Genomic DNA, 13888 nt, shown 5'->3' with positions numbered 1-13888 from the left:
CTAAGTCCCACTTCAGACTCGCAGCCACATGCAATGATGCAAAATGTAGGAAGCTCACAGGCTGGTGGGTGCAACATCTTGTGGCTCCAGTGGGGCCGCATCACAGGGCTCCCGTAGGTTTCAGCATAGCTTCTCAAGAAGGTGAAGCAGAGAGAGGAAGGTTCCCAGAACCCTCCTTATGAAAAGGCCACACCCACAAGGAGGCACCATCTGGCTAGGACCTGATTGACAGACTAGACTCCACCCCTACACTTTTACATATCGTTGACATGAAATTATGTACCTACCACAACTAGCCATTTACACTGACACAGGGACCTTCCCTGCCTTTATCCCATGTGATTGGCATGAGAGGTGTCTAAAGCAGAAACAAGCGAGTTTAAGGTAAATGCTATTCCTTTAGACTATAGTGTGCACAAAGATCCTGCACACTTGTAATGTGAATTTTTAAAATTTTTCAAGCATGTTGAAACTCATAGTAACCATCGGATGTGTTGTGTCTCTTTTAGAAACCCTTCGCTGAAGCAGCAGCTGTTCTCATATGCTATCCTGGGATTTGCCTTGTCTGAAGCTATGGGTCTCTTTTGTTTGATGGTTGCTTTCTTGATTTTGTTTGCCATGTAACAAAAATGAATGGTTAGAGATGTTGGCATTCATACTAATTACGGAATGGATATAATTCTGTCTATCTAACTGTGACTCCGAAAACTAGTGTTGGTGTCATAGAAATGTATGTTCTTCCCAAAGTCATTTCATTAAAGATGAAAACTTTAATTTTTGCTGTGATTTGTGCTTGGCTGAGTTCGGTTCACCACAAGGAAGAGCACATAAGAGGGCAGCTGCCAGACAATTCAGGTCATGGTACAGCCATTGCCTTGATAATAGGAAAGAGCCTGATGTTATTTTATGGGAACTTTATGCTGGGTCCACCACAGTATAATTTATAGGATTTGTGTTTACTCTTATAAAGGAGAAATGTGAGTGCTTTGTCCTATCAAATATGATTAAATCAATAGAGATTGCCTATAATGGTTTTGTGTCTTATAAGAGATAACATGAATAATAATACTTGGAAGCAGAATCCCCATCCAGGACTGGTGTGGCAGGACATATGGCTGGATCCAAAAGGAAATCACATCCATTTATTGGGAATTAAAGCCTTGTTGCACTGGAAGGGGAGGTGGGATTTTTTTGTTGTCAGTAAGTCTCACAGTAATGTGTTTATAATGAATCAAGTATATAAAGAAAATTCAGTTTAGCAGCTATAGTGTCTTGAACAAGGTAACACACCAAAAAAGTATAGTGAATTGGTTACATTTTTAAATCCCAAGTTGCCTAGAGCACTGCCTAAGGCTGGGAAGGAGGTTTGCTTACACTTCCTAATGTGGGGGGTCAAAGAGTGGGGATATGGTGCTGTCAGAAAAGGAATGAGGTTTCCCCCTAACAAATGCAGTGCACTAATTTGTCATTTGCCCTCTCAGTTTCAGGGCTTGTAGGTGACAATTAGCATCTTAATCTTCAGTTCCCGTTCCCTAATTTGATTTCTGCTGCAGAAGAAAAATCAGGATGGATGCCTGCTTGAATCATACAAATCCCTAAGCTACCAGTGCTGGTTTGATGGCTGGAGAGTCCTAAAACTGCTTGGTCTGCAGAGCTGCTTCCAGTGGAGGGAATACCCTAAGAAATAAAGTGGAGACACTTGGCTATGGTTACATGCCCTCATGTCCCTGACCCAAAACAAGCCTTGAGGAAAGTGAATAAATTAAAGGGGGAAGGAAATGCCACATCAAAGGTTGCCATCCTTGAATATACCCTGCCACTGAATCAACACTGTCTTGTGATGTAGATCAGGCCACTGTAAGTCATACAGTTTTCACTGGCTGCTTTTCTGACACGGTCCAGCAGGCCTGCTGAAAGCTGTTCATAGCATCACACCCAGCCCTCTAGTGACAGGCCATGGCTTGTCACAAGGTGTGCTGGCCGGCACTGCAGAGCTCCTGCTGGAGGTTAAGAACTCTACTTCTGAGCCACCAATGCCTTATATCCCGCAATTTTTATTTTTGCAACAAACTCTCGACCTATATTTATGACCAGGTATATATGGGCTGGGAATGACAAGAAATGACGGGTCAGTGCAGTTTCAGACAGCAAATAAGGTAGTGTACAAAAAAAAATTTTTTTTCAACAGACTAGATTGGGTTAGGAACATCTGGCGCACTGTCCCCCTGGTCCATAGAAAGCCCTTGAAATCATCAATAGCTAACATCACACGCCGCACCAAAAAGAAGCAGTTCCAGACATCACCTTAGGGGTGAGTTAGGTAAATGACCACATAGCACGCTAGTTTAATTTTAATTTTGCATGGCCCACAAATGATGTTGAAAAGACCAACTAATAAAAAATATCTAAATGGCCCTTGGCAGAAAAAAGGTTCTGCACCCCTAGGCTGGACAATCAGTAGCAGGTCAGTTCACTGAACAATACCATGGGTTTGATCAGGTGCATCTTACTATGCAAAGTGCTATCTTGGCTATTTAACGTTTTAAAGAGATATTGTGCAGCGTATTTGCTCAAGGTAATAGGTCATTTGATTTCCTAACTGTTTCTTTGGGTATTGATGGTGGTTAAAGTAAAATGAAATCCATGACTTCAATCTTTTCACCAAAAATTGTGATACTGCTTATGGCCTCAGTTGCGAAGTTATTTTCTATATTTTGAGTTGCAGTCCATGTCAAAGCCTACAGTCTTTGCTCCTCATCAGCAAATATTTCAAGTCTTCTTCACTTTCATTGGCATATTAACAGGTCCTTAATGAGTCTTCCTTTGCTACAGAAGTTTTTTTTATGTGTATACTGCTCTTCTCCCTCTTGAGTCTCCAGAGAAGACTTGTTTACAGTTGAAGCTTCAAAGCATTGAGTTTATAGGTGACTGGAGAGACTATATCAAAGGTCACTGGAAAAAGTATTAGCATAAGGGTCCAGATAAGTCCATCTAACCAGAAATCTCTTATTTTCTGGCTTACAGAAACATACTAGAACTAATAATACTTACCTAATACGAGATTATATGTACCAAGTGAGTTCTGTTTATAATTGTTGCATGGGACACAGTGATAGATAATACTAGTATGTATTAGGCACTTGGTTGTCCTCTACCAAACGTCCTTCTCCACGGACTGGTCTCTCCTGATAACATGCAAAGTACGTGAGAAAGTCTCGCCATCCTTACTTCTAACGTGCATTCTGTGTACTCTTCCAGGGCAGTCTATGGTACTTTTAATATTCTTCACCAGCAACACAATTCAAATGCATTGACTCTTCCATCTTATTCAATGCCCATTTTCCCCATGCACGAGAATTGAACATACCATGGCGTGGGTCCAATGCAACCTTGTCCACAAAAGAACATCTATGCTCATCAACACCTTAAAGAGGCTCTGCAGCAGATTTAGCCAACGCAATTCATCTTTTCATCTCTTGACTGCTACTTGCATGAGCATTGATTGTGGATGGCAAACAAGGCAAAATCCTTAGCAACCTCAATCTTTTCATTATCATGAAACCTATTGGTCCAGTTGTGAAGATTCTGGTCTTTACATTGAGTTTTAATTCATACTGAAGGCTGCAATCTTTGATCTTCTTCAGCAAGTACATCAAATCTTCACTTTCAGCAAGGTTGTGTCATCTGTATATCTCATTAAAAAGCCCTCCAATCCTGATGCCATATAGCTTCTCTGATTATTTGCTCAGCATACCAATTGTATAAATGAGAGGACACAACCCTAAAGCACACCTTTCTTGATTTTAAACCACAGTATTCCACACAATATTCCCTTGTTCTGTTTGCACAACTGCTTCTTAATCCATGAGCACAATGAAGTGTTCTGGAAAACCCATGCAAGGCTACTTATTGTTTGTTATGGTCCACACAGTCAAATGCCTTGGCATAGTCAATGAAACACAAGTAAACATTTTTCTGGTATGGTATTCTCTGTTTTGAGCTAAGATGCATCTGATATCAGCCATGATATCTCTGTTCCATGTTCTCTACTGAATCGGCCTGAACTTCTGGCAGCTCCCTGAGAATGTACTGCTACAACCATTTTAGATGATCTTCAGCAAAATTTTACTTGGCTGTTGTGGTAGTTATGATTTCATGTCAATTTGTTAAATGGAAGTATAGGATGGAATCTAGCCTGTCAATCAGGTCACAGCCTGATAGTGCCTCCTACTGGGTGTGGCCTCATAAGGAGGGTGCTGGAAAACTTACCTCTCTATCTGTTTCCACCTTTCTGTTGATGAGCCATGCTGAGACCTGCCGAGCCGTGATGCGGCCACTACCATTGGATCCACACGACTCTGCACCCACTGGCCTGTGGTTTTCCTGCATTCTGCATCATTGTATGCATCTACATGAGTCTGAAGAAGGATTTATGGAGTAGTATTGGACTTATGCACTTGAGTTGAACTGGGCTGGGTTGTTTTCCTGATATACAATTACTTCTTCATATAAACTCTTGTACATATATGAGTGTCTCTGGATTTGTTTCTCTAGTCAGACCGGCCTAACATACACATGATATTAAGGATATTGTTCTATAATTTGTACATTCAATTGGCTCATCCTTCTTTGGAATGGGTAAATATATAGATCTCTTCCAGTCAGCTGGTCAAGTGGTTGTCTTAGAAATTTCCTGTCATAGACCAGTGAGTGCTTCCAGTCCGTCATCAGCTTGAAGAAACATTTCAATTGGTTTTTCCATCAATTCCTGGAGCCTTGTTTTTGGCTAATGCCTTCACCGCAGTTTGTACTTCCCCCTTCAACACCATTGGTCCCTGATCACTTGGACATTAAGAGGATGTCAAATTCGATAACTAAAATATTCTGTAAAAGATTTCTAAAGTCTTCCATGAAATCAACAAAGGGCATTTATCAGAACATTGTATTTTATCATAAGATTTATACTGTCTACCTATATGTAAGGAGCACTGGTGGAATAGTGGGTTACACCAGGACTCTGTGGGAGAAAGATGAGGTTAGTTCTACTCATCCAAACAGTTTCAGACTCAGAAAAGCACACAAGGGCAGTGCTACTCTGGCTTATAACGCTGCTATGGGTCTGATGGCAGTGAGTTTTGGTTTCCATGTATATAAGGTAATTGAACAATTTCTCAGGAGATACATGAGTATTTAGATAATGAAAATTTTACAATGGACTTATTTTCCATTTCCCTTTAGATTGACTTTAAGAAAGTGATTGCTATTGTTATGACTCACAAGACAAACTTGCTTGTAGGTAAAATTTGGTATACCAATTATGTATGCATATCTTAATATGAGAATTGAACAATTCCACAAAGAAATAAAATTATGTTTTAAACAATTTTTACATGATAAATATAATTTCCTTTCTTATTTTGGATCACTAGGTATAATTATCTAATACTCAGTTCTTGCTTGTGGACCACCTAGGGATGCTCCAGTAGCATTATGATCATGTGATTCATGACATATCTGGTCCTGTACTGTGCAAAGAAAACCAAAACCTGTCTTCAGATCGAGCATACATCCTTGTATTTGTATCATGCTCTTTGCGACTGCTCTTGCTCCCATCTGGTAGCAGCCATGGTCCTATGAACTGTGAAAATGCAGCATCAAAGGGCAGAAAGTGAGTGCACAAGTTTTTGTTTGGGGGCTTTTTTCGCTAGTTTTAAGTATAATTTCAAGACTGAAAACACTCAGGAATCTGGGAAGGGTACAACAAAGAAATGAAATTATTTCCAACTGCTTTTGTAAGTAACGTTTGACTTTCTCAGCCTAAATGAACAAAATTACATATTGTGAATCAATGTTTTTACCTAATAATTTTCGAATACAAATTTCTGTGCTAGCATTCAATTTGATATAAATTTTATTTGATAAATTTTACTTGTTTTTTAAATTTTTGGATTTATGCATCACTCAAGACAAAGAGGCAGTGCTTCAAACAGACCAAGGATATACTGCATGGTTTAAAATCAGGCAAGGAGTGTTGGGGTTGCATCATTTCCCCATTACGTCTTCAATTTGTCTGCTGAGCAAATAAACCAAGAGCCTGGATTATACGAAGCACTCCACATCAGGATTGGTGGATGGCTCATTACCAACCTGTGATATGCAGACAACAAAACTGCTTGCTGATAATGAAGAGCACTTGAAACACTGACAAAGATCAATATAAAGAAAACAAAAATCCTCACAGCTGGGCCAATAAACAACATTAGGATAAACATACAAGAGACTGGAGTTGTTAAGGATTTCATTTTACTTGAACTAGATTGGGCTGGGATGTTTTCCTAACATACAATTATTCTTTGTTATAAAGTTCTCTCAACGCACAAGTACCTCGGGATTTGTTTCTCAACCCAGACTAATACCTTGGGAGTGGGGTACTAGAGAAACAAATGAAGATGGAGAGTGGTGCTTGTTTGACCTCTGCCTCATGGTCATTTTTCTTCTTTGGCTAGCCAGACATCAGATATGGCCATGCAGTTTACTGGATTGTTTTCTGGAAAGAATATAGGAAGTTAAAGTTTTTATTCCTTTCCATGGTGGTTGTTTTTGGTTATTCCTTTTTGAAAATGAATGTAATTGATGTATATTTTAAGCTCAGGGGTAGAAATCACCTCTTGAATTACTCTGAGACAATGCTGCTTAGTGAAAATGGCTGACTGAGGTCCCACCCTGACTTGAGGCAATGCAGTCAGAGGCTTAAGGTCATATTTTATATCAATGGAATAGTTTACATAAGGATTGAACTTGACTGTTTTAAGAATTGAGTGTAGGATCTGGCTGTACTAAGTTTGTACTGTTTTCTTCTGCCTATTGTTATTGATATGATTGAGAGAAATGATTATTGGGAAGTAAAAAGAGTTTGTAAGCTTACGTGCCTTGAGACATTAAATTGGAATTTAAATGAGTTAGGATGAACCTGCAAAGAAGGCTCTAAAAGGATAAGCCTCACCCAGTGTCTTGAGTGCTCAGGACACTGGAAGGTGGAGAGACTTGCATAAGGGGCTGTTGTTGACAGATTGAAGGAACCTTTGACTTTTTGAATTTTGAACTAGTGGTTTGTGCCTGAGGCTGGAAAGTTTGGGAAATGGAAGGAACTCTCTGATCTAGGACTGAACTACTAAAGAGAGCCCTTGGGCAGGCTGAAATGCTTGCTAGGTGACCACCTGGATCCATTTGTTGAGTTGAAGTGAGAAATACAGCAATAGACACAGGTTGAGTCTGGCCACTGACACCATGGACCTGGTTCACAGGGACTAGAGATGAAAGTGGGTTGACTGGTCTGAAGTTCATGACCTAGCACAAAGGGGTTAGAGTTGTTGAGAATTTGTGATGGGGCACATGGTCAAAAGGTGAGGTGGCCTGAAAAAATGGGCTCCCTGGTGAGGCTAAGTGAGGCAGCCCACATTGAGATGACCAGAACCTGACCAGATGAAGATATTTGAGCCTGTGAATCGGTGCGTATTGCTGCTGACTTTATGGATGGCCTGTTCTGATTTGACTTTGTTTATAGATGCAGACTTACAAGGTTCCAACTGGAATGAAGATTCTTCACATCAAAGAATATGTCTTTCTCCTCAGAGCACTGGGTTGATGTGAGTATAGAAATTGGATACCCAAAATTGGGAGAATAAAGGCATGAAATGGCTGGCTTACAAACTTTCACAGGTGGGGAAATATATTCATAGGCTTATAAGATTATGGTGTAGGTTCACTTAACTGCAATTGTTAGGCATAGAATATTTGTTTTGTTCACTTATAGAATATTATACTTAAATGAGGCTGCATATATTAAATTATATGCAGTTTAGTTTTATCCTATTAGGTACAGATTTGATTTTATTACTGTTTTGTTTAAAAATTTTATGTGGATAGAGTTGTGTGAGCGTGTCAAGTTGACAAGGGGTGGTCTGTGGCAGTTACATAATCTGTCAATTTGTGAAGGGGTGGAGTCTAGCCTATCAATCAGGTCATAGCCAATGAGGGCTCTGTGTGGGTATGGCCTTCTTCTGAGGATTCTGGGAACTCCTGTCTTCCTCCCTGGAGGTGGGATACACTCTCTGCTGCACATTCCTGTTGACAAAACACATGGTGCTATGCTAATGGAGCTACAGGCCTGGAGTTGGAGGAATCATGTGAAGACCCCTGTCAGCGCTGAGATGCTTCCACCATTACTGGGTCAAGACTTTCCACTCACTGGCCTGTGATCTTCCTGCATTCTGCATCAATGCATGTGTTGTATGAGTCTGAAGATGAATTTACAGACTGGTATCAGACATATGGGCTAATATTGGATTTATGGACTTGATCTGGATTGGGCTGGGATGTTTTCTTAATATACAATTACTCTTTGACATAAAGTTCTCTCTTAACACACAGGAGTGTCTATGAATTTGTTTCTCTAGTCAACCCAGACTAACACAAAGATCCAGACTGAAATACATTAATGTGTGATTTAGCTAAAGAAGGTCAGTTATATGATGGCAATGATGGAGGGTATGGTTGTCCCAATTTAGATGAATACAGTTGATCAGTTAGAAAACCAATTGAAAGAAGGTCGAGCTGTTATTATCATGGTTGTGATCTCTTCCCTGAACGCTGGTTTCGTGTAGTTTTTGTGCTTAACAGATAACAGTGTATTGTACAAAAGACTTGAAACAAGGGGTTACAAAGAGAAGAAACTACAAGACAATACTCAATGTGAAAATTTTCTATTTCTTTATGAAGTCATGGCATCCTACAAGGAAGAAATAGCACATCAGTTGTCTAACAATAAACCATAAAATCTAGAGAATAAGGTTCTTAGATGCCGTTGAGTCGGCTCCAAACCATAGCAACCTTATGCACCACAGAACATTAACCAGATTATCAAAATGGGTTGAACAATGGATGAAAGATCACAGCTCTTGAAGACTGGGTACATGACTGTCATTCTTATTGAGCTCTCTTCCCACATCACAGAAATTTATCTAGGTACCAGTAACATTTTCATATTAAAGTTGTATTATGGGATTAGCATGTGGAAGTATCAAAGGTTTATGGTGGCTCTTTTTTTCTCCATGAAAAGTGAAGCAATATGAAATATAACATTATTCAGGATTATTTAGGATTGAGAGTAAATATTGTCATTGTTTACTGCTTCAATTATTAAAGGCTCCACAAATCTGGTAAAGTGGGTGAATATCTGTAAGCTTATTACAAAAGAAGATTAAGGTGATTACTTAAAATAAAACTTATGCCTAAAGAAAAAAAAAGTTTCAGAAGAGACCTTCAGTGAATGGGTGCAAATCATTGCACTCATACTACAAGTGTTGAAATTACTCATACCAATATAAATACAACTAGATTTTTAAAAAATTCTGCCTCCATTCCTTGCTATAGTTAAAAAAAAGGTTAATAATGGCGAAGAAAATGAAACTATTATAGAATCTGTGACTGTCACATCTATAGACGCCCCCAAAATAAGAGAAATAAAGATCCTATTTTGTGAAATAATTTTTCTTCTAATGATGTAAATTATTGGATTAAAAGAGGACTAACTGGTTGTCAACATCAAAGTGGAACTATGGAAAAATTGTGTCAAGATTATGATTGGTAAATAAAGTTCTGTATCCAGATATATTTCTAAGATATAAAGCTAATGATGAAAATTCTAAGGAGTAGCTACTGCATAAGGGTAAGTCAGAAAGTCTTGCTTCAGGGTCATAGAAAACTTTGTTTAATAAAAATATCAAACTGACTTGGGGAGGAGACGAGCCAGTCTGGGTGCAATGTGGCAACAATGAAACGTACAACTTTCCTCTAGTTCCTAAATGCTCCACCCCCCACTATCATGATCCCAATTCTACCTTACAAATCTGGCTAGACCAGACGATGTTAGATGGTAGATAGGAACTGGAAACAGGGAATCCAGGCCGGATGATCCCTTCAGACCAGTGGTGAGAGTGGCGATACTGGGAGGATGGTGGGAGGGTGGGGTGGAAAAGGGGAACCAATTACAAGGATCTACATATAACCTCCTCCCTGGGGGTCGGACAACAGAAAAGTGGGTGAAGGGAGACATGGGACAGTGTAAGCTATGTGCAAGATGTGACAAAATAAGAAAAAATATACATATATGTATATGTGTGTATGTATATATATATATATATCCCCAAAATGTTCTCCCAACTCTAGGATGTCTTTCTTCACTTCAGTAAAGTCCTTTGATGCAAACAAGTTTTCGATTTTGGTATTGGGGGAAAAAGAACCTGAAAAATCAGTTCTACTTAGTTTGGTAAAATCGAACGAACACAACTCAGATTAAAGGCTTTTTTCCCTTTCCAGAACTATCTTATCTACTTTCCTAAACTCATACGGTCTGTAGGGCACTTGGGGCCAATTGCTGCTAATCTCAAGGTTGCCGGTTCAAACCTACCACGGGCTCCAGGAGAGAACGATCAAGTTATTTGCTCCCATAACGATTCACGGCCTCGGTAACCCTACAGAGGGTCGCTCAGAATCGGAATTGTCTCCATGGCAGTGAGTTTATTTTATTATTATTATTTTTTACCGGCAAACTCTCCCAAATCTTTAACCTGCACGCCCCTTCAAAGTAGCGGTAGGTGGGGTACGCGCGGCCTCCCTATCACCTCCCCACCAACGTCCAGGAACTGACAGCAACGGAACCACCCGATTCCCGGGCTGGGCGAGTCACCCCGTTTTCTCTCCCGCCACTCAGTCTTTGGAGGGCTCACCTTTCCTGCACGGACATCGCCAACCCCCTCCTAGTGCCCCAACCGTCACCTGTTCCCGCGCCCCAAAGCCGCGCTTACGAATTCCCAGTCATAACCTAGCGCAGCTTCACGGTTACAGAGAAACAAAATTGCTTCCCGCCTTTCGGTCTTTTTGCCCAATGACCAATGCCCGTGTTCTTAGTCCCCGCCCCCTCTGCCCCCACCCTTGAGAGGCCCCGCCCCCTCAGCGCGACCGAATCACCTGACCCGGAGTCGCTCCCTCTGAAGGAGGCAAAAAGGGGCGTGCGCTGAAGGGGAGGGGCACGAGAAGAATGGGGAGGATGCCGGGAGTGGGGCGGGGCGAAGGGTTGTCAGTCTGATCTCGCGAGAGAGGACGGAAGCCTGTGGGAGCCCGTGGCCTTTGAAGTACGGTTTAGCCCTTTCCTCCAGAGGTAGTTTGTAAACACTGGGCTCCGGGGCGGCCGAAAGGCGCACGAACTAGTAACCTGGAAAGGTGAGTAGTGATGGGGAGCGTGCCGCAGGATTGCAGACTGTGGGGTACGGAGAAAGAAGGCGCTAACATGGCGACGTCGCTCAGCATAGTCCCCACCCCCCGCTTCCCAGCACCGCGGGCGCCCCTGCCTCCATCCCTAGCCTTCCGGGTGACTGTCCGTGCTGCCACCTGAGCAGCCTGCGGGCGTCGGCTTCTGGAGGTTAACCGGCCCGTTAGGTAACTGCTCTTCGTTGTTCCGGCCCCTCCCCGCTCGCGCGCTTTGGTCACGAAGAGGGAGAAGGAATAGCGGCTTCTTTCAGACCCCTCCCTCCGATTTATCTTCTCGTCTTCAGCCAGCTCCGAGGCCCTAGAGCGCAGGTCCGATCTGCCGAGGGCACGGGGAGACCCCCTCTGTCTTTAGCTTGGGCCCAAGAGGGTTGGCTCTCGTCTCCCTACCTAGGACCCGGCGGGTAGAGACTGTCTGCATGTGGTGTTGAGGGCAGGGAATAGATCGGAGTGTACAACACAAAACAGGGCCAGGGTCCCTGGCTGCCGTGAAACCTGATGGAGCCAGTGATGTGCTGAACCTGGGAGTTGGAAGGCCCAGCCTTTTCTGTCCTTTCTGCCACTCTCGTGCTCTCGACACCCCCCTCCCTTTTCCCCTGTGGGGCGGGGCTGAGATATGGATGCGGGTTGATGCTGGCATCTTCCCCCGTTTTTTCACCTCCCTAGGTGGACAGCGGAAAGCTTCAGTGGGGAAATAATTTCTGCTTTTAATCGATGCTCTAGGGACCAGGGCCTAATATTTGTATGTTTGTGTGTGTGTATTTTGTAAGCTCGCTGAAGGGGCTGAAGCTAAGAGAGGGCGGAGGAGCTGGGAATGTTTTTTGCCCCTAGGTAGTATAAATATGCCCATCATAATATACCCCCTGCTGTCTCGTCGATTCTAACTCTAGAGATGGATGCTAGAGGATATGAAGAACTGCCTCGTGGGGTTTCCCAGGGCTCCTCTGTCTGTCATGGTTAGGTTAGGCCAGGAGTAAAAACCACTGTGAATATGATAGTCGAAAGGATTATTCCTGGTTGACCTTAGATCTCTTCATTAATCCCTACATATTGATCTGAATTACAATGTTTTAGTAGTTTAAAATCATGGATATACAAAAGTTAAGATATATATGTTGTAAGGCTTAAGTTTAATGTATGTATTGGAAGTCAGAACAACTCTCCTGAGCACACTTTTTGTCCTCTTTGAAGAAATTTATAACCGTTGACATTGGTATAGCAGTTCTGCATAGAATTTTAAAACAGCCACGTAGCCTCAGTCTACTGTTCCCAAATCATGAAGGTGAGCTTGTAAGAAGTCACGAGTCTTGGTGGCCCAGTGTCGAGAGAGCCAGGTTGCTAATCAAAAGTTGCCAGTGCTGAACCTGGGAGTTGGAACTGACCAGTGGGTCTGTGGGAGAAAGATGTGGCAGTCAGTTTTCTTAAAATTTTACAGTCTTGGAAACCGTTTATGAGGCAGTTCTACCCTGTCTTAGAGGGACTATGAATTAGAATCTACTGGACAGTCATGGGTTTTGATGAGAAGTCAACATCATGTGGGTTTAATTGCTCTAAAATGCAAATACAGTAGCAGCTATATTTTGTGTTTAAATTTATCACTGACTTACGGCAGCCACTTTAAACATTTTTTTGTAAAACTGCAGGAATTTCCTTTAAATTAAAAAAAACCCAGATGCCTTCAGCAGATCAAGAAACAAAATTTTAAAAAATTCATGAATCTTTAAGGCCATCAATAATTTGTAATAAAGAATCCTTGTTTTTGTAATTCAATTGGCAGGAATTTTCCAAATGTTGCCATAGGGTTTTCAAGACCGGAAATAGCCTCATCATGGATTCACACCAAGGACCTTGCAGTTAGCAGCCCACTGGATTCGTTGGCAGTGTGTTTTAGTTTGGGTTTAGTATGTTGCCTAAGGAGCCATGGTAACACAGTGACTTAGTACACAGCAGTTTACCAGTTGGCACACACCATGTATTCCCAAGGAGATGTGGCAGTCAGTAAAGATTTGCTTCCATAAAGACTTACAGCCTTGGAAAACATATGGGGGCAGCTTTATGCCCTATAGGATTGCTGTTAGTCAGAATCGACTCATTGGCAGTTGATTGGCTCTTATGGTTTTGCTATGTTGCCATCCTAAGGAATGCTTAATCTTACTTTGAGAGGATAATGTAGTTATTCTTTAAAAACTATTTAGAATATAGCTGTAATTAGAATTCAGGCGTTTTGTATTTATCAGAAAGGAAGGAGCTTTCAGGAACCTTTACGCAAAGGTTTTAAGGTCTGACAATTTTAATCTTAATTTATTTCCTTTAAATGCCATATTAAAATATTTATTTCATATTTGGGGCACTACCTTGGAACAGGACTTCATGCTTAATAAAGTAGAGGGTCAGCAGAAAAGAAGACCACACGATGAATTGACTCAGTTGCTGCGATAATGGCTCAAAACATAGCATTGTAAGGGTGGTGCAGGACTGAGCAGCATTTCTCATTCTGTTGTACGTAGTAGGGTTACAATGAGTTGAGACGGACTTGTCGGTACCTAACAGCAGAGTGGAGCTC

General features: G+C 41.6%; 2 protein-coding genes across 3 annotated transcripts in view; both read left to right on the top strand.

Annotated features, from left to right (window-relative positions):
• ATP5MC3 (ATP synthase membrane subunit c locus 3) overlaps window positions 1–774 on the top strand; it is a 3224-nt gene extending 2450 nt beyond the window's left edge. Inside the window, exon 5 of the mRNA XM_004701440.2 lies at window positions 510–774. Coding sequence (XP_004701497.1) covers window positions 510–624 — 115 coding nt within the window. The 3' untranslated portion in view covers window positions 625–774. The remainder of the gene's footprint in view (window positions 1–509) is intronic.
• Window positions 775–11166: 10392 nt separating this feature from the next.
• Window positions 11167–13888, top strand: part of ATF2 (activating transcription factor 2) — a 99957-nt gene continuing 97235 nt past the window's right edge. For both annotated transcript variants that reach the window (XM_004701437.2, XM_045294122.1), the window contains exon 1: window positions 11167–11280. The gene's annotated coding sequence lies outside the window, so the exon portion shown is untranslated. The remainder of the gene's footprint in view (window positions 11281–13888) is intronic.

The sequence above is a fragment of the Echinops telfairi genome, unplaced genomic scaffold (genome assembly GCF_000313985.2).
Source record: "Echinops telfairi isolate 266 unplaced genomic scaffold, ASM31398v2 ScPeMD7_3;HRSCAF=10, whole genome shotgun sequence".
Classification (NCBI taxonomy): domain Eukaryota; kingdom Metazoa; phylum Chordata; class Mammalia; order Afrosoricida; family Tenrecidae; genus Echinops; species Echinops telfairi.
Note: the sequence above shows the minus strand (reverse complement) of the source record. Positions and strands in the feature narration are given on the sequence as shown.